Source organism: Petaurus breviceps, unplaced genomic scaffold, assembly GCF_028583685.1.
Source record: "Petaurus breviceps papuanus isolate PSGF00001 unplaced genomic scaffold, PetGlider_PUasm1.0 689, whole genome shotgun sequence".
NCBI lineage: Eukaryota > Metazoa > Chordata > Mammalia > Diprotodontia > Petauridae > Petaurus > Petaurus breviceps.
The window spans coordinates 940194-964314 of NW_027186458.1; the positions used below are offsets into that span (position 1 = coordinate 940194).

Consider the following 24121-nt stretch of genomic DNA (forward strand, 5'->3'; position numbering starts at 1 on the left):
ACATGCACACATGCACGCACGCACACACGCACGCACACAAACACCCATTTTGTAGAATCTTGGAAGCTGAGAGATGAAAGAGGACATAGACTCACCCAATCTCTTCTTTTACTTAATAAATTGACTCAATCTCCAAGATCTCTGACAGATGGTTCTGCTTGAGCACTTCCAGTGGCATTGACCTCTTGACTCAGAGGCAGCCTGAATCATTTTTAAATGGATCTAATTTTTAGAAACTAAAGGATCAGAGAATCATAGATTCAGAACTTGAAGGTACCTTCGAGATGATTGGGTACCAGCATTAGATTTTGCAGATGAGGAAATGGAGTGTTATGGGGAAGTTAAATGACTTTCCTAAGATCACACTTCATTATCTAAAGCATGATCTGATCCCCGGTTTCCCTGGTTCTAGGTCTAATGCCTTATCTCCTCTGCCATACTTCTCAAGCCACTCTTTTAGATGGACCTAAAATCAGTTTGCATGTAACATCAACTCAATGTTTCTAATGGTGATTTATAAAGCAATATTGAATAAATCGTCTCCCTCAACTAGCTGAGAGATTCTACAGTACCTGATGATGGCTATCATACCCCTTGCCATTTAATCTCCAGGCTAAACACTCTCCATTTATTCAGCCATTCCTCATATGTCACAGCTCTCCTTTTTCGCTGGTTATTCTTTTTCTGTACATGCTTTACTTTAGCTATGTCCCACTTAAAATATGGTCTCCTGAGCTAAATCCAGTATTCTGGATGCAGATTGACCATTTGAACCTACAGAAGGACTCTTGATCCCATTGATCTGGGCACTCAAATTCCATTTCTGTATTTCAATGGGCATGAGCTTTTACAGTAGCTACATCCCACTGCTGGCTCATGTTCACCTTGGTACCAACTTAAATACCAGCTATTCATTATTCTAACTACCTTAAAGACAAATGAGACATCCTCCATACTGGATTTTCAATTCACAGCATTAGCCTTACTTTTCTTTAGAGAGGTTTGAAAAGTACTTTCCACTCAATAAGTCTGTGGGTTGTTTCTGGCAAAGAAGTCAATGGGAAAGGTTACATCTGAGTCCATCTCCCTTAAAAAATTTCCCAGAAAATATAAAAAGGGTTCCAGATGAATCAATTATCAATAAAAAAAGAAAGAGAAATACCAGTAATCCTCTTTATCTAGTCTGGAACTGGGCAAGGTAAGGTAGAGTAAGAAGCATTTCTTAAACATTTACTGAATGAAGGCACCTGAAACCAGCACTATTTCCAAAATTCTAGGGTCACAAGAGAGTTGCAAGGAGGCAGAGACAAGGCAGCTAGTGATGTTCAGCCCAGAATAAGGAAGACTTCTCTTTTCAGGGCATATATCTCTCTTTCAGGATTTGAATGATAATTCTCTGGAAATGGGATTTGACCCTTCTGCTTTACTCCAGAGTGTAAAACAATGAGTGAAGAGTTTGGAGAGACAAATTTCAGAAAGATGTATTGAAAAAATATCCTAACAGAGCAAACTGCCTAAATGAGGAATGGATTGCTTCTGGAGATAGTGAAAGACTCAATGACCGTTTATTAGGGATAGTATTAAAGAGAAATCTGTTCAGGTATGGTTTAAAGTATGTACCCTTTGAGATTTCATTTATATCTGAGATTGTTATTTTTGATACTTTTAAGAGAAATATTTCTTTTTAAGTCACAGGCTATAATTTCCCCAAATTGACAGCATAATGAATGCACCCAATATTACTCAATTTAGAGTCTAATTCAGGCTAATCTTTCAGGCCACCACAGATTTGGAAGGCGATACCTTTACTGATTATATACACCAATTGTATACAATATATACAATTATATATAATACACCAATGTCTTCATTGTAAAGACCCTGATGCTGGGAAAGATTAAAATAAAATAAAAAGGTGATGACAGAGGATGAGATGGATAGTTATAGTGTCATGGAAACAACAAACATGAGCATGGGCAGACTTTGGGAGATAATGGAGGATAGAAGGGCCTAGTGAGCTGTGATCCATGGGCTCACAAAGAGTTGGAACAATGGAACAGCTGACTCACGCACTACTGCCTTACCATGCCAGCTCTTCGGGCGATCACAGTATGGAAATGTCCATCTGACACCTTTTTCATCGTGGTCAGTTTATATGTACCGCTGCCAATGTTATAGGAGAACCTCAGCCTCTCTTCTGCTATTTCCAGGGCCAAGAACTCAGCCCGTTCTCCCGTCTGGTTGTCATAGTTGTACAATAGCAAGGCATGGCTTTTGATGGTTGCAAACTTGACATATATATAATTGTTGTTGGGGTCCAAGCTGGGAAATTCCATGTATGACAATTCCTCAAATCCATAGCTATTCAATTCACAGTGTTTTCCAAAGACTCCTAGAGTTGAGAAAACACACATATAATCAAAGAGACAATTTGAACATACCAACCTGAGTCTGAGGAAGCTTTTATTTTTTAATGAGCTTAGATTCAAATATACTTTTAGGCAGAGCTGTGATGGATCCAGCTCATATGGACTCATGAGAGCTGATTGTTACATTGTTAGTGTGAACATTTACACCTCAAAAATCAGCAAATTATATAAATCAGGGCTTGATTTATTATTTTCTTGATCATATAAACTGAAAGTAATGGAGAAAATATTAATAATTAAGATTAAACTTGGAGTGTCATGACTACATTTATTTTTTCTACATTTCTACATTTTTTTCTAGAGAGCTGGTTTTTAAAATTTTGCAGGTGCATTTCTTCATTCATATGGCTAAGTGAATACCTGTGATGGAAGAAATGAATCAACACACATTTGCTAATTGATCCTACTATGTGTCAGGTGGATAGTTAAATTGAAGCAGTCTCTATCCTCAATGAGCTTTTATTCTAATGATGAAAATAATGTAGAACCTAATGAAGTATTCGTGTAGAATGATAAAGGACTGAAGAATTTTTATTTGATGGTCTTTTTGGTGTTGTCTTGAACATTCAACACTCATTTCTATATTTCCCAACTGAGGCCACTAGGTGGCATAGTGTACAGAGTACTGGGAATGGAGTCAAAAAGAGCCGAACTCAGATCCAGTGACCCTAGGCAAGTCATTTAACTTCGGTAGGGCTCAGTTTCCTTGTTTGTAAAATAGTATCAATAAGAGCTCTTACCTCTGAGTTTTTATGAGGATAAAATGTATATTTGTAAAGAACTTTGCAAAAAGCACTATTATATATACATATATAGTGTTTATATTATATATGTACTATAAGTATAATCACATATAGTTAATATTCCATATTATATAACCTAAATATAGCATAAAACACATTGCAGTGTAAAATAAATTATATATTATAATGATATATTTAATCTTGTAATTAATCTAAGCATAATTGAAAATATAAGTATCATGTGTATAATAATTATTACATATTATATAATACAAATATTATATATTAATATAATGTTGATTATTCTTGATATTGATTACTGTTTTTATTTCAGTGATCATGTTTTGTTTGGTGTGATTTCCCTCTCCCAGCCCCTTGATTGTAATCCCTTTTCTCCCTTAGAGATCAGATGTCTGAACTACCACATTTGAAGCCTTAGTTCCCATGGGACCAGTATAGCCCTTAGCATCTTTGAACCCAGAAAGTCTTGGATTTGCCACATTGATAGACACTCCAAGATGGGGAATATTTCCAATTTCCTAGGATTTATAGGGGGGGATTGGGCTCTTATGGTATAGTTTTCTGTAACCCAGAGTCATTTCAAAGATATGATGAAGCATTTAATCACCACAATTAGTTGATGTGCCATACAGATTTCACAATCTTCAGTTGCCCAGTGATTTTATTTTATTCATGCTGCTGTCACTGCATGCATTTGATACTCTCTCAACATCTCCAGTCATCTCTAACATTAATACTATTTGGGGGATCAGCCAGGACCAATCTTGAAAACTGAAAAGACAAGCCATACTCACCAAACGGACAATGACAGTAATAGGATTCTACTCCACTCTGGCAGGACCCCCCATTAAAGCAAGGATTGCATTCACAATAATTGACAGAAGATTCACACATTTTTCCTGAAAAGGGGCAAAGAAATGAAAATGTTTTTAGAAAGCTAAGTATGGAACTCTTCTTTAATTATACTATGATCACTCAGAACACATTGTTTTCCCCCTTAAGCTAGAGAAAACTTACCTTTCTACGTGGTGTCCTAAGAGCCTTAATATAATTTTAACTGTATTTCAAAATGCCCTAAGACTATGAAAATGCCCCTTATTAGGAAAACCAAGAGAAATTATTTTGTGGGATTCATTTGATTTACTATTTTAAAATGATATTTATTTATGGATTTCTCTTTTTATTTATGCATTTGCTTATTTGAGTGAGAAATTTCTAGTATATTTTAAGAAGAGATTGTTGACTAAAACTCATTATAATTTCAGAGCAACTGTTTATGCATTCATTTATGCATTTCTTTGTTTATTTGAATGAGAAATTTCTAATGTATTCTTGAAAGAGAATGTTGACTAAAACTTATTAAATTTTCAGAGAAACTGAGCAGTAAAGGTGTGATCTTTTTTACACCTGGGTTCAATCCTTCTTTTATCATTACTTGTTTAGCTCTGGATAAGTCCCTGAACCTCTCTTAACTTCACCAGGTATCTGAGACAGGGGCTCTAAATCATTTCTCTGTTATGGCCTTGTTTGCCAGCCTGGTGAAGTCTCTGGAGCCTATGTCAAAATAATACTTTTTAATAAGTGAAAGAAAGGCTAAATGATGCAGCTAGGTGTTGCAGTGGATAGCTCCCTGGAGTCAGAAGGACCTGAATTAAAACATGGGCTCAGATACTTTAAGTTAGAAGTTAGTGAAAATTTCAGTTAGAAGTTAGTAAAAATAGACAAACTTTTTTTTTTCTCCATCCAAGTTCATAGACCCTCTGAAATCTATCCATAGACCCTAGACCCAAGATTAGCACTTTTGCTCTTGGACAAATTCGAAGTTCTTTTTAGGAGAGTGTCTCTTATAATCTGTAATGGAAATCACAGATCCTCAATATCTGAGACAAATGAAAACTTGTGAAAATTATGAGCATTTGAATGGTTCAAATGTATCTCTGTGTTGCTGTGATCTCATCTCCTGCTACGTTTTATCTCCAGTCTGGGGAATGTGCTGTGTTCTTTGCCCTGCATTTGTTTTCCAGACGCTGAGATTTTTACATTATCCATAACACATTCATAGACCAGATTCACCGCTATCTGCCAAACATTTTCCCCTTAGATTCCAACAACCTTTCCAGAATCACATGAACTCAATGCTAAACTCCAAGCAATTAGCATGCATACTCTGCCATCAAATATGCCCGCTGTCACTTCTCCCCTCAATTTTAATTTGTCATTTCATCAAAGGTGGAGTTTGAGTTGAATTCAAACACCAGCAAATGTTTATAGTTGCTTTTGGTCAAATTCTTGTTGACTTGGCTTGACGAGTCCATAGAGCAGTCAATTAAAAAGATGTTGGACCATTCTAAAGACAAAGCAATTATAGTGGGTTCTTCTAACAAGTTGGAGGCTTTTTGAGTTTCCTTGGCATTGCGTGGTATCAGTAGAATGAGTGGACTGTCTCCACCAGTTGTTTTTTGCTCTCCCTTTGTGATTAACACATCATTCGTTTTGCACATTTAGGATGTGTGTGGCATTACACAAACTGCTTACTAGTTTTCTAAATCTAACAGTGGTTCCATGAGGTTTTCAAATGTTAAACTCATATGGAATTTCAGAAGTGACCTTAAAGCCAGGTTAGCATGCATTTATCTTGAAGGCTACAACTGTCTTATTTGTGCTTTTACTTCTCCCTTTTCTAGAACATGGCATTGTGCATTGTGGTAACTTTAGGTTAATTAAGTGATTAATTAAGCAGCTAGTTAATTAGTCATTACAAGGTTTGACTAACAGTAATTGCTCTCTGTCAAAAAGACTTTACAACATTCAAGCCAATATCAAATCATATCTATTGAACACGTTTTTAAGAAAAGCTAAAAAGATTGCATCCTCTACTCAACAAATGGCTTGTTCTTTTTTGATCCTTCTTTCTAAAGATATAAGTGAAGCTCTGTGAATATCGCATTCTGTTTCTATTACTGAATCCTGCTGTCATGAGGGATATGGTTTTAAATGAGGATAAGCCACAACTCACAATACTTCTCTAAACATATATTGATTTCACCCTTCCTTCCTTCCTATCTTCTTTCCTTCCTTCCTTCCTTCCTTCCTTCCTTCCTTTCTTCCTCTGTCCCTCCTTTCTTTCTTCCCTCCTTTCCTTCCTTTTTTCCCTTCCTTCTTCCCTTCCCTCCTTCCTTCTTTTCCTTCTTAATTATTTTAGATGGTACTAGAAACCAACTTCCAAGGTGAAATTTTGAGCTGACCCTATCAGATATCATACAGAATGGGGAATGGCAGTGGGGATGAGTGGGGAAAGGAAAAGTTATTTCCAATAACAATGATGACCTGTATTTTTTTATTTAAACATAATAACATGGCATTCATATTTAAATAAAATATAGATGAGGATTTTTATACAATAATCTTTATCAAGAGAGTTTGCATGATATTGAATAGTAATCAGCAAACTATGGCTTGCAGGCCAAATCCAGCCCCTCACCTGTTTTTTTATGGACTGTGAGTTTAAAATGTTTTTGGTTTTTTTTTTTTTTACATTTTAAATGATTCAAAGAATTCAAAAGAAGACTTCATGACACATGAGAAGTATATGAAATTCAAATTTCAGTTTACGTAAGTCAAGTTTCATTAGAATACAACCCTCTCATTCATGTATGTATTTTCCACGGTTTGTTTTGCACAACAATAGCCAGATTGAGTAGTTGCATGAGACCCAATATGGACTTCCCATCATACCACAAACTGCAGTGATGCAATTATAACTCAATAGTGTTTAAAGGGACAGATATATTACCATTAACTACCTCAACTGAAAAAAAAAATTACTAGTGTATAATCATCATGTCAAAATAAGAGGAGATAAAGTAAAAGTTTTACTCTGACTTTGGTATCAGAGACAAGAAAGAAAATTTTCTGAAGAAGAGGAGTCACTCTCAACAGCTATGATTGAACACTGAAGGGGTTTGGAAATTAGCTCTTAATGTGAGTTGTTTATGTTTCTTAATGAATTCAACCTAAATTTATAAGGCAAAACAGCACTTGTATATGGAACTTATGCTATGATGAAGTTAATTCAATGACAACTAACATTGTTTGAATCATAAGGAATGCCAAGCTATTTTATATACTTCCCATGTTGTCAGAAGTTAAAACAAGAAAAAAGATCACTATTCCAAAGCAAATGTTCAGTGGATATATTTTCCAAGTTCCCACTACCAATTTAAGCACCATTTTTTTTTTGGAATTCAGTGCATGTGCAGAACAAAAAAGAAAAGATATTTCAGTATCCTTTTAACAGTGCAGTAAAGTAGCTTGTACGTAACTTCAATTGAAATGTTTAATATTCAATGTAATAACATGCTAAAAGGCAAATATTTTTAAAGAAATGAATCTAACAGAATTCTATAAATGCCTTCCAAGTAAAGAACATACTCAATTAAAACCAGTACAATGATTCTTGAAGCACACATATCCATTACCACCACTATTATTCAATATTGTACTAGAAATGCTATTCATAACAATAAGACAAGGAAAAGAAATTGAAAGAATTAAATTAGGCAACAAGAAAACAAAACTATTACTCTTTGAAGATGATAGGATGTTATACATAGAGAACCCTAGAGAATCAATGAAAAAACTAGTTGAAACAATTACTTTAGTAAAATTGCTGGATATGAAATAAACCTAAATAAATCATCAGCATTCTATAATTACCAACAAAACCCAGTAGGAAGAGATGGAAAGAAAAAAAAATCCTTTTAAAATAATCGCATACAATATAAAATACTTGTAGTATACCTGCCAACAAAAAGCCAGGGAATATATGAATATAATAACAAAATACTTTTCACACAAATATAGATTTTAATAATTGGGAAAATATCAATTGTTCATAAGAAGATTGAGTCAATACAGGGTAAAATGAAAATTCTACTGTTATTTTAATTATTCAGTATGATATCAATCAAAGGATCAAAGAATATTTTATAGAGATAGAAAAAATAAAATTCATCTAGAAGAACAAAAGGTCAAGATTATCAAGGGAATCAAAGAAAAAAAAGTTTTAGAAGAAGCTCTAGCAATACCAGATTTCAAGCTATATTACAAAGTGGTCATCATTAAAACAATCTGATGCTGGCTAAGAAATAGAGTGATGTCTTACTGGAATACATTAGGTACACAATATAAAGTAATAAATGACCGTACTAATATTAAGTTTAATAAATAAAATGATCCAAGCTTTGGAAGCAAAATCTTACCATTTGACAAAAGTTTTTTTTCAGAAAATTGGAAAGCAGTTTGGCAGATACTAGGCATAAACCAACATCTCACAATATATACCAAAATAAGATCAAAATCAACATATGATTTAGATGTGATATGTGATGTAAGTAAATTAGGAGAGCATGGAAAATTTTAACTATCAGATTTATGGATCAGGAAAGAGTACATTTCTAAACAAGGTAGAAAGGATCAGGGGAAGTAAAATGGATACTTTTGATAACATGAAATTTGAAAACATTTTTCACAAACAAAACTAATGCAACCAAAATTAGAAGGAAAGAAAGAATCTGGTGATGTGGTGGGGAATTTACAGCAGTATTCTCTAATGAAGGCCTCATTCCTCAAATATTGAGATAATTGAGTCAAAATTATAAAAATACAAACCATTCTCCAGTTGATAAATAGCCACGGAATATAAACAGGCTGTTTTCAGAAAGAAACAAACCTATTAATATAAAAATGCTCTAAATCACTATTGATTAGGAAAATAGAAATTAAAACAACTCTGAGGTGCCACCTCATACCTATCAGATTGGCTAACATTAAAGAAAAGGAAAATGACAAATTTTGAAGGGGATGTACGAAAATAGGGATACTATGGAGTATTCTTCAGATTGTGAAGTGGGCAACTATTCTACTTCCAAATTTGGAACTATACCTCAAGACTCAAGAGCTATAAAAGCATGTACACCCTTTGACCCAGCACTACTACTACTAGTTCTGTATCCTAAGGAGATCAACGAAGAGGGGAAAAGATCTTATTTGGATAAAAATATTTATTTCAGTTCTTTTTTATATATATACTGGCAAAAAGAAAATGGAAATTGAGGTAATACTCATGACTTGGGGAATGGGTGAACAAGTTATGTTAAATAAAAGTAATAGAATGCTATTATTCTATAAGGAATAAGGAAGAGGATTGTGTCAGAAAAACCTGGGAAGATTTATATGAAATGATACAAATTGCAGTTAGCAGAACTAGAAGAATATTGTACATGATAACAGCAATATTGTAACAATGATCAACTAGAATAGATGAAATCTAAGTACAGAATGAAGCATACTTTTTTCACTTTATTTTTTTATGTGTGTTTCTTTTGCAACATTTCTTTTATAAGGAAAATATTTATTTACTTTTAGTTTACAACGTTCAGTTCCACAATCCCTTGAATTTCAACTTTTCTCCCCCTTCTTCTCCCCCCCTCTCCCCACCATGGGGGAATTTTTGCAACATTTCTAATGCAGGAATATGTTTTACATAATTTCACATATATAATTGATATCATATTGCTTACATTCTGAAGTGCAGGGGGAGATGTAGGAGGACTTCAAACTCAATTTAAAAAAAAAGAATTAAAATGTTTTAAATGAAATTTAGAAATATTTAATGAAATAAAAATCATATACTCATGCGCTGATATTGGTATTTGTCAGTACTTATCTTGATGAAAAGACATTTTTAAAGAGGAAATATATAAAATCTTATGATAGATTAACTTTAACAGATGAATATTGGTCATAGGTTTTAATGATAAAGAACACTATATTTGAACCCCAATTAGATAAAGTGTTCCCCCCAACACTCCATTCTTCTCATTATTGGGTCCATATATATAATTATTATTGCGATTATGTGAATTTTCCAAAAAAAAATTATGGAAAACTTTTTTTTTTCTATCTTGTTTTATAAGTACCTACATAATGCCCTCAAATTTACCTCTTTGCCCAGAAAGTGTAAGATGTTTACTATCTTGCCCATAATAGGAAACATTTGCAGAACTTTGGTGTAGAACATAGAGGTTTTGTACCAGGTCTTGGGGTCAAGAAGGCTTGGATTTATGTAATAGTAATGGGCATTTTAAGATCTTCCTTAACCCTTAATCGACCAAATGTAATCAAATGGAGCCCATGGTGGGAGGAGCTTGCTGAAAGGGTGGAACAGGAAGGATGGAGCAGGAAGCATCAGAGGAGAGCACATGTGAAGCTGGGAGCAGCCAGAGTAGAGGCAAAGCTACTAAGATGAGTGAGAGAGGGGCACCTTTGCTTAAGGGAGCCTGCTTTGTTTTGAAGGCCTGATGGAGGGAAGGCTTGTGGATGCTGGTGTTTGTGAATTGGTTATGTGTACTAACTTCTTGGTTGCTATGATGGATTTGTCTTTCTCGTGTTGGGATTCAGCTTTCTGGTGATTGAATAAATGTTTTGGTTCTGCCTTCAATGTAGAAATCATGTTACATTTTGTGATTTAGAACTGTAACAGCATATTCATAGGCGCCATGGGCTCTGTGTCTATCACACTGGAGTTATAGTTGAAGTCTTCTGACATGACTATAACCCTAGACAATTCAGTTATCCCCTCAGTGATGACAAATAACTTTCTAAGACTCTATTGCAGATGAGTTGCTGTTATGTATCTTTGGAAGGAGTTTCCATATGAGCAATTCCCCTTTCAATGAAATCATGGGTCAACCCATGAATAAACATTTACTAAGCATCTGCCATATGTCAGGCACTGTGTTAAGCACTAGGCAAAAGACAATCCTTTCAAATAGCCCACAAGTTCATGGGGGAGATAACAAACAAACATAGAAACAAAGAAACAAGAAAGGATCACATATTAAGTATTTGAGACTAAGGTGAATGTTCTTATTATATTGGCATACTGTTTGTGCCTGTTGATTAAACGTCCCCCTACCTACAATGTCCTATGACCCAGTCACTATCCCTTTAACTTTTCTACGTAAAAGACTGTCTGAGTCACTTTTATTTTCATATATTTTCAGTATATGATAGACCAAAGAGCAAAATATTATAAAATGGCCATGTCTTATTGCTATGTTTAAAGTTTTTAGGGTCTAAGTAATACATTAGAAGAAAGCCTACAGGACATCAAACAGGCCCTTTCCAAATACTGGACTATCCAATTATGAAAAATGCCATATTGGAAGGGGCATTCATTCCCTTATCTGTGGTGTCTTTTCCTATTAGAAAGTAAGTTCCTTGAGGACAGGGATTGATTTTCCTTTTGCTTTTATTTGTATTCCCAGAACTCAGTGCAGTGTCTGATACATAGTAAACACTTGACAAGTTTTTCCCCTATCGATTCCTTTCATTCTTCTATTTATTCACTCATTCTGTCATTCAGGGTCTACATACACTGGTTTTGTGAGGGAATGTCCAAAATTCCCTCCTAATCAAAACAATTCCCAAATGCATGTGTCTCTTTTAGGACATTCTTTAACTGGGTTAAGACATGCCACCTGGGAGGGGTAACTTGGCAGAGATCCGTAGAGATGATTAATCCATGACGACTACCCATGTTAACTAGCGAAGACCAGAGTACTGGGGCAGTAATGAGAAACAGGCCTGAGTAATGATCATTGAGAGAAGGGAAAGTCTGCAAGTCTTTGCAGGAGGTCAGGAGGCTCGTTTGGGTAAGGGGAATGCCAAAAAGCATGGGAAAGCACTAAAGACAACACTGGTATCCTTCATGTTATTTCTCCCTGCAGGCCAGCGCTGCTCAGGACTCTACAAGTCCCTTATTTTCCTCTTTAATTGAACCCCCTCCTCCTTAACACCTCCAATTTTCCACTAAGCAGGCAAAAGATAACAACTCTTTTATCCGATGCAGTGTGTCTTCTCTCACACACTAAAGTATAAAATAATAAATATCAGGATTCTAACCTTGTCTATTTACATAGGACTTTCCAATTTTCAAAGAATTTTCTAATCTCCTTTAATCTTCATAGCAAGTCTGACAGAATGTGAAAGGTAAAACTTCATCTCTTATCATCTTATCTTCTGCAAAGTAGAAGCCCTCAAGGGTACATTTTTTGTATTTCCTCCAACCCAACTATTTTTTTGATGGGCAATGTGGTATAGTGGATAGAGAATTGAGCTTAGAGCCAGCTAAATCTGACCTGTAGAGCCAATAGCTATGTGACCCTGGATAAGCCATTCAGCCTTCTCAGTATTTCAGTCAACTCTCTAAGAGAGGGGTTCTTAACCTGGGGTCCAAGATCTGTGGACAGGCTTAAGGGGGGGTCTGTGAACATATATGGGAACATACATCCTTATATTCACTGAAGTCTAGCCAAAATTTAGTATCCCCTTCCAATATTTAAAAACATTATTCCCAGAACAATTCCATAGGCATTATCAGACATCTTTTACAACAAAGGTTAACCTCTGATCTAATGCTATAAGTTGGCAAGAAAATGCCCACATGCCTTGTAGAGCATCCTTATTTGAAGCTTTCTATACCAATGAAATCACAGATCAAGAACTATTCTCAAGATTAATATTTATCCCTGGGTATGATAACTGGGACAACCCAACTGATGACAGTTGTACTAGAAAGCAAGTGCGGGCTCACAATGAAGGCAATCCTGGGCTTCATTCAGAGAGGGCTGACCTCTCAGAGAAGGTGCTTGATGCTCCCTTTTCTCTGCCCTATTCAGACTACATTGGGAGGATATATTCAGTTCAGGGTTCCACCATAGTTTAAGAGGGGTGTTAATAAACTAGAAAGAACACAGAGGAGTGCATTCAACAGGGTGAAAGGTCTACAAATGATGTAATGTTAGGATCTATTTAAAATAGGATGTTTAGAGTAAGGAAGGGTAAAAAAATCTGGGGGCCAGGATAACCGTCCTTAGGGCATAACTCCTTGCCTAGAGATATCATTGCTGAACATGAAGAAGACTACTGGCTATCTAGCATACGTGCTATGTGTGAGAAAGCCTCAAGCGGTCTGAATTTTGGTGACCTCCAAAAGAACTTTTGCAGAGAAGCTGGAAGGTGGAAAGGAAGAAGTGTTGTTCCTGAAGTGTCTGCTGGCTAACTACAGGTGTTTTGGGATTGCCTTTGCTTTACAGGATGGGCAAGTGAGAAGCACACTTATGGTTGATGGCCTCTGTTCAAGCTGATGACGATGAGCAAAGGACCCCAGAGCAAGGGGACCCCGGGAATGTAGACTTAAAGCTGCAAGAGAACACCCTTCACTCTCTTATAGAAGAAGAAGGAAAAGGAACCTGAATCTTCGGAAGGAGAATGTCATTTGCCCATGGTCACACATTAATACATATATGAGGCAGGATTGGAAATGAAGTTCTGATCCAATACCAGAAAGATGTGGGTGGACCTGGACCCCTCAGAAGACTAGACAACAGACTAGTCCAAAATACACACAAATGGTTGCCAGGAATCCCACCCATAGCCACTTTATTTTCCATTCCCCTCTCTTGGAGTGCTACTCCGGGGATACCTAATTCCCTCTATCTGTCTGCTCCTTCTACTTGTCATGATTTGGAAGATGAGTGAAGGGTGGGGGTAGGAGGGCAAGTGAAGCTGCCCACCATCCCCCGACCCTGTGGGGATCCTCACTGCTTGCAATTAAAGTTGGTGTTCCTTTTTAGGACTTATTTGTGTGTTCATGCCAGTAAAGTATCCAAAACCTTAACCTCAAAGTATTCAAACCTTAATAATGAATGTTGTCTATCAGTGTGTGATTTGATACCGAAAGAGCGAAATCTAATCCAAAGGGAAATGAGATTTTACCCAGTTCAGACTGGGTTGGGGGAGAGCCAATAAGAGAAATGTCCTCCATTTTGGATAAACTTGAACATATCCATACCTTAGATTGCCCCTATGAACCTGAGAGTGACTTAACAAGGAAAAGAGCCTGGAAGCAGATTGAAGAGGCTGTTACCAGGGTGTGTCTTGGCATACTTTCGTCACATCACTCCATACTTAGCACAGAACCAGGAACATAGCAAGCACCTAATAAATGCTCTGTCTGTCTGTCAATTAATCAATCATCTATCCAGCCATCTGTCTATCCATCTGTCTATAGATTGGTCGAACTGTCTTTCTATCTATGTGCTTTGGACTTCTAGATTTGCCCAATGTAGGAAGCTTTTCAGGATGTTATACCTTATACATTCCCCCTTAGAGGAACTCCCTTCACCCCTTTACCCAGAAATAGCCTTGTTTTTTTATCTAGGAGACTGAACTAGGAGCCATGTTTGTATGTTACAAATAAGTAAACAAGATAAAGAGAGAAAAAAAACAAAAGCAGAAACACCTCCTGTCAATTAATCATGTTGAAAAATGGAGATAGAAGGCCCCGCAAAGGCTGCATGTGATGAGCGTAATGTGAAGGGGGTGCATTTAGGAGGGAGTTAGATTAGATGGCCTCCAAGGTGGCCTTCAGTGTTCAAATCTTGCAATCCTGTGAACCAAAACCTAAATACCTTGGAGTTTCACATTATTGGAACATGAATTTTCACTGGAAAAAGGTGTTTCCAAGAAGTTTTAAAGTCTGACACAGGTCAATTGGGATGGTTCATTTAAAAAAAGTGCAAACTTGTTGCTATTTGTCCATTATACTTGGCATTAAAAGTAGCCCTAAATGCTGATTTTGGAGGTCCAGTGATTTTTATCTGGCCTGGGGAAAGACAAGACCATTTGTTCTGTACCCATAGACAAAAATCATTAAAGACTCAGTTCAACTGCTTTCTTAGAAATGTCTCCATTTACTTTAATTGCACTGGTGAGTTTGGAGAAGTTTGAAAAAACAGCACTCCTCAGGCAGCCTTTTTTTTTTCTTTCTCTCTACAAGATCTTGCAGCTTGTAGATTAAGAACACATGTATCCTGCTGCAGAGTCAGATGAGCGAGAATGCTGATTGGCCCAAAGAACCCATGTTTGTTTACATTTGGACCAGAAATTAAACATGGTGCCAAGTGACTCATTTTACAAACTTTCTCCCCCTTCAGAGTCATTCACCTTGTTTGAATTACCTCTCCCAGCCAGGGGGTGGATTACTTTTCATTTGAATACACAATATAAAGAGAGGTTACTGTCAAATTTACATGCTTGGGAGCCCCAAGATACCAAACATAATGTACACCTAATGTAATTGTGCTTTTTTTTAATGTAGAAACGTAGTTGTGTGTGTGTGTGTGTGTGTGTGTGTGTTTTAAAGGAGATAGACGACTTAGGAAACTAGGATTTGAGTCCCAGGTTGTTCTTATACCTATCACTTATTCTTGCAAAGGCTCATTTAAAAAAAATCTATAAAATGAGAATGAAAGGTTTAAAAAATTCCCTCTTACACGATAAGTACTTAAGCTATGATGATTATGACATGGAGAGGCCCGAAAGTGTTTCTGTAAGTCAAAACAGCTCAAATAGATTATATAGAATTCTGGATTAGGAAAGATCACTTTTTAGAATTTCTGGTGTTCTATATATTACTTTGGCTAATTAACTAGGTTCATAGAGAGGGCTGGAATTGCCCAGGGATTTAGTGCTGAGCAGTGTGGAGAGCCTCCCAGGGTATGTAACCTAATGTATAGAGTGGTAGACTACGGTTAAGAAGACCTGTGTTCAAGTTCCACCTTTCATGCTTGTTAGCTGTGTGATCATGAACACGTCACTGAATGTGAGCCTCAGTTTCCTCATCTGTAAAATGAAGTTATTGAGTTTGACGGCTTCTAATGTGCTTTCTAGTTCCTTATCTACGTTCCTGTTATACTGTCAAAATTGGTGACTATCATCTCTTTGTTTGTGAAACTTTGACTCTGCGTGCTGCACATCACCAGACAAATCCAAGTAGGAAAGGCACTCAGTCCTTAGTGAACTTGGAAGTATCCATGAGTAAAAACAGAATGACAATGGGAATCTTGGAGGAAAAAAAGACAATCCAACGAGACAGGTATACTTTGAAGTATTTGATACCCTCTCTTGAGGAAACAAAGGTGGGGAATTCTGAATTCCAAATACCTCAATGCCTTCATCATGCAAAGAAATGGCAAACAGGATGGAAAAGTTTAAAGGAAAGGAAGAAACCTACCATAAGACTTAGAGCATAAGCCATCAAGGATTCCTCATACAAAGTGATTACTAATTAGAAAGCTGATCAACATTTATATGCAGATTTCTATAAATATGAACATATGCAAATAGATGTTTACATTTATATATACATATATGCATGTGTATTGGTGTATCGTACATATATATTTGTAGGTATACATGTGTATGTGTGTATATAATGCATGTAAAGTCTATATAATATATATAGTCATTATTAAGTATATATTTAGTGACAGATATTGTACCAAGCACTTGACAAACATTATCTCATTTAATCTTCACAAAACCCTGGCAGGTAGATATTATCATTATCTCTAAATGAGGACACTGAGGCAGAAGTCACTCAAGAAACTTCCTCACTTGCCCAGGGTCAGATAGCTAATAAGTATCAGAGGTGAGATTTGAACTCAGAACTTCTTGACTCCAGGCCAGCATTCTATCCATTGTGCCACCTAAATCCTGCTATGACAATTTATATATTTAGCATCTATCTATCTATCTATCTATCTATCTATCTATCTATCTATCTATCTGTCTGTCTGTCTGTCTGTCTGTCTGTCTGTCTGTCTGTCTATCTTTCTATGTATCTGTCTATCTACCTATTTGTCTATCTTTCTGTCTATCTTGATATATATGAGTATATCTATAAACATGTGTGCATGTGTAATTTTCCTGTTGTTAATGAGGCTACTTTGAGGTTAATTTGTCTCTATAAAACTATATTGAGGAGGCTGTCATCTCTACATGTGAAAGCAACTGACAAAAATCTTATCAAAAGAAGCCAACTTCTCAATGATTTCTGTTCTGATTTAAGTCATTGTACAGATCAATAATTGGAAAGTATGTTTTAATATATGGATACACTCACTAAAGTAGTATAGGACTAGAATTTTCTATTGATGAATATAGATCAGTTGTGAATTTTTTTTAAACTAAAATAGCAATCATCCAAATTCAAATGCCAATGAATTTCAATGTTTACTTGATTAAAAGACAAAGTAGTTATCTTCTAGATAAAAGATAAGTAGTTGCCTTCTAGACTTTCTAATGATTAACAAATGAGTAGGGATTACATTTGCTTATGGCTACCAGGATGGCTACCAGGATTTATTCAGAGGCAGTATATATTACAGTGTTGTGGTCTGTGATAACAATGGAAAGAATGTGTTAGGAAATTTCCTAAGGCATCATGGCACATTGGAAAACACACTGTATTTAGAATTAGACAATGTGGGCCTAAATCCTGACTCTGTCAAATGATATTAGGAAAGTCACTCAGTGTCCCTGGAATTTAATTTCTTCATCATAAAATGAGGAGAGAGACAGCTAGGTGGTACAAAGGATGGAGTGCCAGATCTGAAATCAGGACAACTCATGTTCCTGAGATCAAATCTGTCCTCAGACTCTTACTGGCTCTGTGACCCTGGGCAAGTCACTTAACCCTATTTGCTTCAGTTTCCTCATCTGTAAAATGAGCTGGAGAAGGAAATGGCAAACCACTCCAGTATTTGTGCCAAGAAAATCTCAAATGGGGCCATGAAGTCAGACATGATTGAACAAAAACAAACAATGAGGAGGATTGAATTAGGTAGACTCCGAGGTTCCTCCCAGGTCTAGATCTCAGATCTATGATCCCCTTAATCTTAACTGGGTTATACCAGGGAAGTAGACAAGACTATACCCATTGACTGATGACATGGTCTTCGTTAACAGACATCTGTGTGCCTCTTTCCTGCTTTAAACCATTCCTCTTTATTGTTTCTATTACATCATGAAAACTACATGCTTAAGTATTTCTATGAATTATTATAGCACTGACAAACAGATTGGTTAACAAACATTAATTTTATACCTGCTCTGTGCCACACACCCTGATAAAGATTGGAGCTTCAAAGCCAAAGAAGGAATAATCTCTGTTCTCAAAGTAATTACATTCTAATGGTGATATAGGTATTTTCTCTAGTAGGATGAGTTTCAGCCCTTCCATGGATTTCTACCTATCTTGTGTGATTCTCAACCATGTCAATCTGCAGATCTACTATAAAGAGTCTATCCTAAATTTGGGTACCTGTCTCTTCGCTTCATGTGGATACAAGGCAGTACACAGGCTATATGATATCAATAAAACCACTGTCATCAATGAAATTCATTTGTAACTTACAAGAATGAATATGGTCAAAATTTCACTTAAAATTATCTGAAATTTGCCATAGAAAGGTCTGTAGCAAATAGAACTGTCTGCAAGCATTAACCAATTAACCAAGTGTACTCTATTCAGTCTTACAACATGATGGTGAAAGGGATAGAGAGCAAACATTAATACATTGAAACGGCAAATAATCACAAACATAAAGTAAAGTGACAAACTTTTCAAAAGAAGTAGAAATGATAAAGAAATGAAGATATTGAAACACATTAAGCCCATCTTAAGGATCTTTTCAAAAACCCATGAGAATACTGAACCCCCTAAAATGACCCCAGAAGCTACCATTGATGGAAGCAACCCTTATTGGAAAAGGTCTTGATATCCACACTACCACCAACAAATGCTTGTGTATTGCATTAAAGACCAGCTTGCCCAAAAAGCATGGAAAGAGCAATGTCCCCCACTGGCCATGCTTCAGCCTCATACCTCACAGTCATGATACATGGGAGTAAACCATGTAGAGAAAAGGCCAGCGATGCCAACCTACTGCAAACCTACAGAGAAGATGAACGAACTTGGTTGAAGTAACAAACCAATCCATCAATCATCCATCTACTTCCTCTGATCTACATGGTGATGGTTTAGGACCTTAAGCTGAGTACTGAGAAGAGGAACATCACCCAGACCAACAATTCTACTTTCTTGTAGCCATTATCCAAGGAATGAAGCCTTATGGAGAGGTGACCTATTCCCTTTTCTTCACAAGTGCCACAGTCTCCACCTCCTCAGCAGCCACAGTGACTAAAGATCCAGAAAAGAAAGCTCTGTCCACCAAATTCCTTGGCATTGTTCTATGGTGCAACATCAGAAAGGTCTCTGTTTATTTTTTATCAGTGGAAGTGGCAATAAAGAAGATGCATCATGACCCGGTTTGCCTCAGCACCCTCAGTACCTCCTGATGTGCAGTTAAAACCTCTTGTGTACGTTGTCTCTTTCTTAGGGTATGTGAGATCCAGCAGAAAAGGAACTGTCTTGCTTATCTGGTTGTGTCCCCAGTCTTCCTTAACATAGTACTTTGCTCATAGTGAATATTAAGCACATAGTAAGTGTTTATTAAATTTCCATTCATTCATCCTTTCGTGAGAATAGCCTTTATATCCTCAGCAAAATACAGGAGACTGTACCATTGAACTAATTACAGGGTGGAAATTGGAAGGGAAGAAAGTGAAATCAGAGCAGGGTCAATGACCTGGGAGATTACTGAGGGATGGGGAGACTGGAGGTCAAGGTGAGAACAAAGGCTAGACTTCAGAGGAGAGAAGCACAGAGAGAGATAAAATGACAGGAGGTCATTTGACGGAGCCCTAAATCCCATGACCTGTTGTCTCTAGTACCAAGCAGACTCTGAGAGCTGCAATCTTTCAGTGGATTAGTGATCTCATCAATGTGGGTCTTTTTTTCATGCGTGTCAATCAAAGCATGTCTGGGCCTTTTCATTCTGGGCTTCTCCATGCCAAGGCCTTTCCTAGGTCTCTTAACATTCTGTGGCTATAAATGCAAGATTGCAGCTGTATGTCTGCTCTTTCTTGCTCTGGCTACACAAAGACACCACCCCCATTTTCCCATCATGCATCTCCTACACATGTCTTTGTCATCACTGCTAACATCTCATATCATCTGCTAATATTCTAATTGCAACATCCACCAACCCACACAAACCTGTGGGAAATGTTTTTAATTTGAAAGCAAACACACAAAAATCCTTCCTTGTTGGAAGAAACAACAACAATGAAACAAACAAAAACAAAACAAATGAACAACAACAAAAAAAGGCTCAATTTTCCTAAAGAATCAATCTTGGCACAAATTTCCTTTGGATATTCATAGGGACTGAGCCACTGCATCTTATTCCAAACAGTATTTAACATTAGATACGGATAGAAGAAAGCAATGGCGACTTGCTGGTGATGTGACCTCAGAGAAGTCATTTAACTCTCCCGAGGCCAGTTTTATCTATCACGATGATATGGTCCTCTCTGCCTCCACATTTCTGAGTTGAATGAGTGGTAATGAGTCTATGAGTCCCAATTTGATAACCTGAAATTAACTTCACATTAAAAATATGCTTGTATTATTTTCTGCCTCATTGATATAGCTAGGTGATGCAATAGATGGAGCACTGGGCTTAGAATCAGGAAGATTCAGCTTCCTGAGATCAAATCTGTCTTTAGACACTTATTAGCTGTGTGATACTGGACAAGTCACTTAACTCTGCTTGCTTCAGTTTCCTCATTCATAAAATGAGGTGGAGGAGGAAATGGCAAACCACTCCAGGGTCTTTGTCAAGAAAACCCCAAATGGGGTCATGAAGAATCAGACAAAACTGAAAAAAAAAAAAAAGACTGAAAAGGTGATAGGATAGAGTCAGGAAGACCTGAGTTTGAATTCTGCCTCACCAGCCTGTGTAACCCTGGGGAAGTCACCTAACCACTCAGCCTCAGTTTCCTCATCTATAAAATGGAGATAATAATAGCATCTACCTCATAGGGGTTTTTGTGAAATGAGATAATACATGTAAATGCATTGTAAACCTTAAAGCAAGATATAAATAGTAGCATGGCATATGGGATTGAATGTTGAACTTGAAGTCAGAAAAAACAGTATCAGAATCCAATCTCAGATATTTTCTAGCTGTGTGACTCTGGAAATGTAACTTAACCTGAGACTCAGTTTCTCCATTTACAAAACCGGTCATAAAGTGGTATGGGTGATCAATGAGCTATATTATGTGTTTACAAACCATAAATTAGTATATAAAGGTGTGGTAGTATGATGACAATCATCGCTGTTGTTATTTAATATTTGTTTGACTCCTTATTTTAAGAAACGTCACTTCATTTAGGCAATTGTCTTAACTCTAAAAATGCTTTGTAGACTAGCACCAGAGTGTTTTCTGGGATAATACCCGTTTTCACACAAGCAACTGATTTAGCAGTGATGGTGGCAAGACATATAATAGCAATATCAAGGATGACTAGGAGCTCGGCAATGTGATGGGTGGATCACTGGTCCTGGATTCAGGAAGACCTGACTCAAGACCTCCCAAATGAATGAATATTTGCAAAGGCCTTAGTACGGTGCCTGGTTCATAATAAGTGGAATACACATATCAGCTATTTTTCATAGAGAGCTTTAAGTTTTGCAAAGCACTGTATATACATCATCTCATTCGATCCTAACAAAACCCTGGGAGGTATGGGCTGTTTTTTTCTCTATTGTATAGGTGAGGAAACTGAGGCAGAGAGAATGTAGGTGACTTGTCCAGGACCACAGAGCTAGTAAATACCCGAGGTTGGAATTGGACTCAGAACTTCCTGATTCCAAGTCCAGCACTCTACCCACTTTGCCACCTAGCTGCCATAGTATCAACTTTTAATTTTTATTTTAATCAAATGGGATGACTCCTATGAATATCCAAAGGAAATTTGTGCAGAACATTATTCTTTGGGAAAAATGAACATGAGGTTTTTCTGTTTGTTTTTCAAATTAAAAAATATTTTCTCTATTAAAAATATTCACTAGGTGATCTGGCATTGAAAAAAAGATCTTGTATGCTTTACTAGGTCACTGAGACTTAATAAAAAGAGTTACACACTCTCTCTTCCCATTACCATAATATTGACTAACCAAACGATTATATGCCATAAGATTGCATTGAATGACTCCACAGGAATACAGACTATGTTTAACATTATTTGGCTTTGTGGGCTACTGACTTTAAGGAGTTTCTGAGGCTGTGGAAGCTGGGATTAGCCTGCCATACTCTTGTGCACATAATGTAATGTGGTGCTGTCTTGTGAAACAAAATCCTCCCATCATTCACTTAATTAGACCTGCCAGTCAATTAACAATAACTGTCAGTGACCTGAGTCTTTAAAGTGTATGGACAGCATTGGCTCTGTCTTTTGAACTCAAGAAGCCCTTTGCAGGGAACATATGTTAACTGAGAGAGCTATTTGAAAGTAGAGAAAAGCAACAAGGGGATCTCATTGCTTTCCCATCCATCAATTTGTCTCAGTGACATATGTTCCATCTCTGTGACAGGGAGCAGAGGAGCTAAGGGAATTTTAGACCTTAGCACCCTGGGGATGCTGAAGAAAACTGAATGGCTCAAAATTGAACTGGATGAGGAGTGTAGAAACTGACTTGGGGGATGAAGCATGAGGTCAAGTGATTGGGATGAGATGAGGAATAAGAAAAGTGTCAAATGCTTCGAGAGGGAAACTGAGGTTGGGATTTGATGATTGATAAGTGCTCTGTCTTCCCTGGCTGTGCCCTTTAGGGAAGTCTAATGGAGGTTGTTACCTGCCATTTTCTCCTCTCCATGGAGTAAGGGCAAAAATTCTCTGACGACTTCCCATCAGCAACGAGGACACTTCTAATTGGTTGCTATGCTGGGACTCTATGCATACACTAATAAATTGATGTTACCTATCTGACTCATTGCTTCTCCTTGCTAGCAGACAGGATGTTAGACATGGAGTCAGACAGACTTGGACTCCAATCTGATCTCAAGCATTTGTTAACTGTGTGCCCCTGGATAAATCCCTTTACCTTCTGTGTGCCTCTGTTTCTTCATCTGTAAAATGAGAGTTGGAATTAATGACCTTTCCAGTCCCTTCCAACTCTAAATCTGTGATACTGTGAGCTACCAGCCCCAGTTCATCCCATGTCCTCTTACTCTAGAATGTCAAGTGAGTTTTTGTGATGACACGGGGTAAGTGTCACACTAGTAGAAAAGTCATTGACCGATCACAACATGGTAATATTGGAAAGAGTACACAAGACTGTGAAAGAATCTAAATATTAAAATGTATTACAGGTACATGAGAATTCCAAGAATCCCTTAGTTACTTTGGAGATTTCTTTTGAATCTCTTCAAATGACTCTTTGTGCCACTTGGGGTCCTCTATTGAGTCAATATCAACTATTTACTTTAGCACCTTTAGTCCCTATATTAGTGAATTCAAATCTGGCCTCAGACATTTACTACCTGAGTTACCTTGGACAAGTCACTTAGTCTCTTTCTCCCTCAGTTCTCTCTCCTGTCAAATAGAGATAATAACAGTATCTACCTCCCAGGGTTACTGTGTGAGAATCAAATCTATCCGAGTTTCATGAAGTTCTTTTTTTTTGCAAACTTTAAATCAATTTATAAATGCAAGTTGTTGTTGTTGTTGTTGTTAGATGGAGATGAAATATGGAATGTGGGCTCTGAGGAAAAGCCAAACTGATTGCCTTGGCTCTGCATCCCTGTAATGCGAATGTAAATTTTAAAGATCTTCCCTGCCCCTAGGCTAAAGTGCAGCAGAAGCCTGGGGAGGGAGGCTTGTTTTTCAGTAGATACTTTTTGATTGGCCAGTGGGTCAATAAGGTTGTTACATTCTCTGAGCCAGGAGAAAGCTATATAAGCCCTGATGTGTAGCTTTGTTTTGGGACTCACTTTGAGAAGTGTTCTGTGATTTGATCTGAATTCTGGGAAGCCGTTGTTGAGAGTCCCCCGGCTTTGAAAAACCCAGATGTTGACTGGGTATGGATGTAATGGTTGGACAGTTTGG

At 37.0% G+C, this 24121-nt stretch overlaps 1 protein-coding gene across 2 annotated transcripts in view; it reads right to left on the minus strand.

Moving 5' to 3' along the window:
• The window catches only part of FAT4 (FAT atypical cadherin 4), a 236793-nt gene that overhangs the window by 30619 nt on the left and 182053 nt on the right, over positions 1-24121 (minus strand). For both annotated transcript variants that reach the window (XM_069104858.1, XM_069104857.1), the window contains exons 10-11: positions 3988-4092; positions 2085-2392 (exon numbers count right to left, since the gene is read on the minus strand). In XM_069104858.1, the coding sequence (XP_068960959.1) occupies positions 2085-2392; positions 3988-4092 (413 nt within the window). The remainder of the gene's footprint in view (positions 1-2084; positions 2393-3987; positions 4093-24121) is intronic.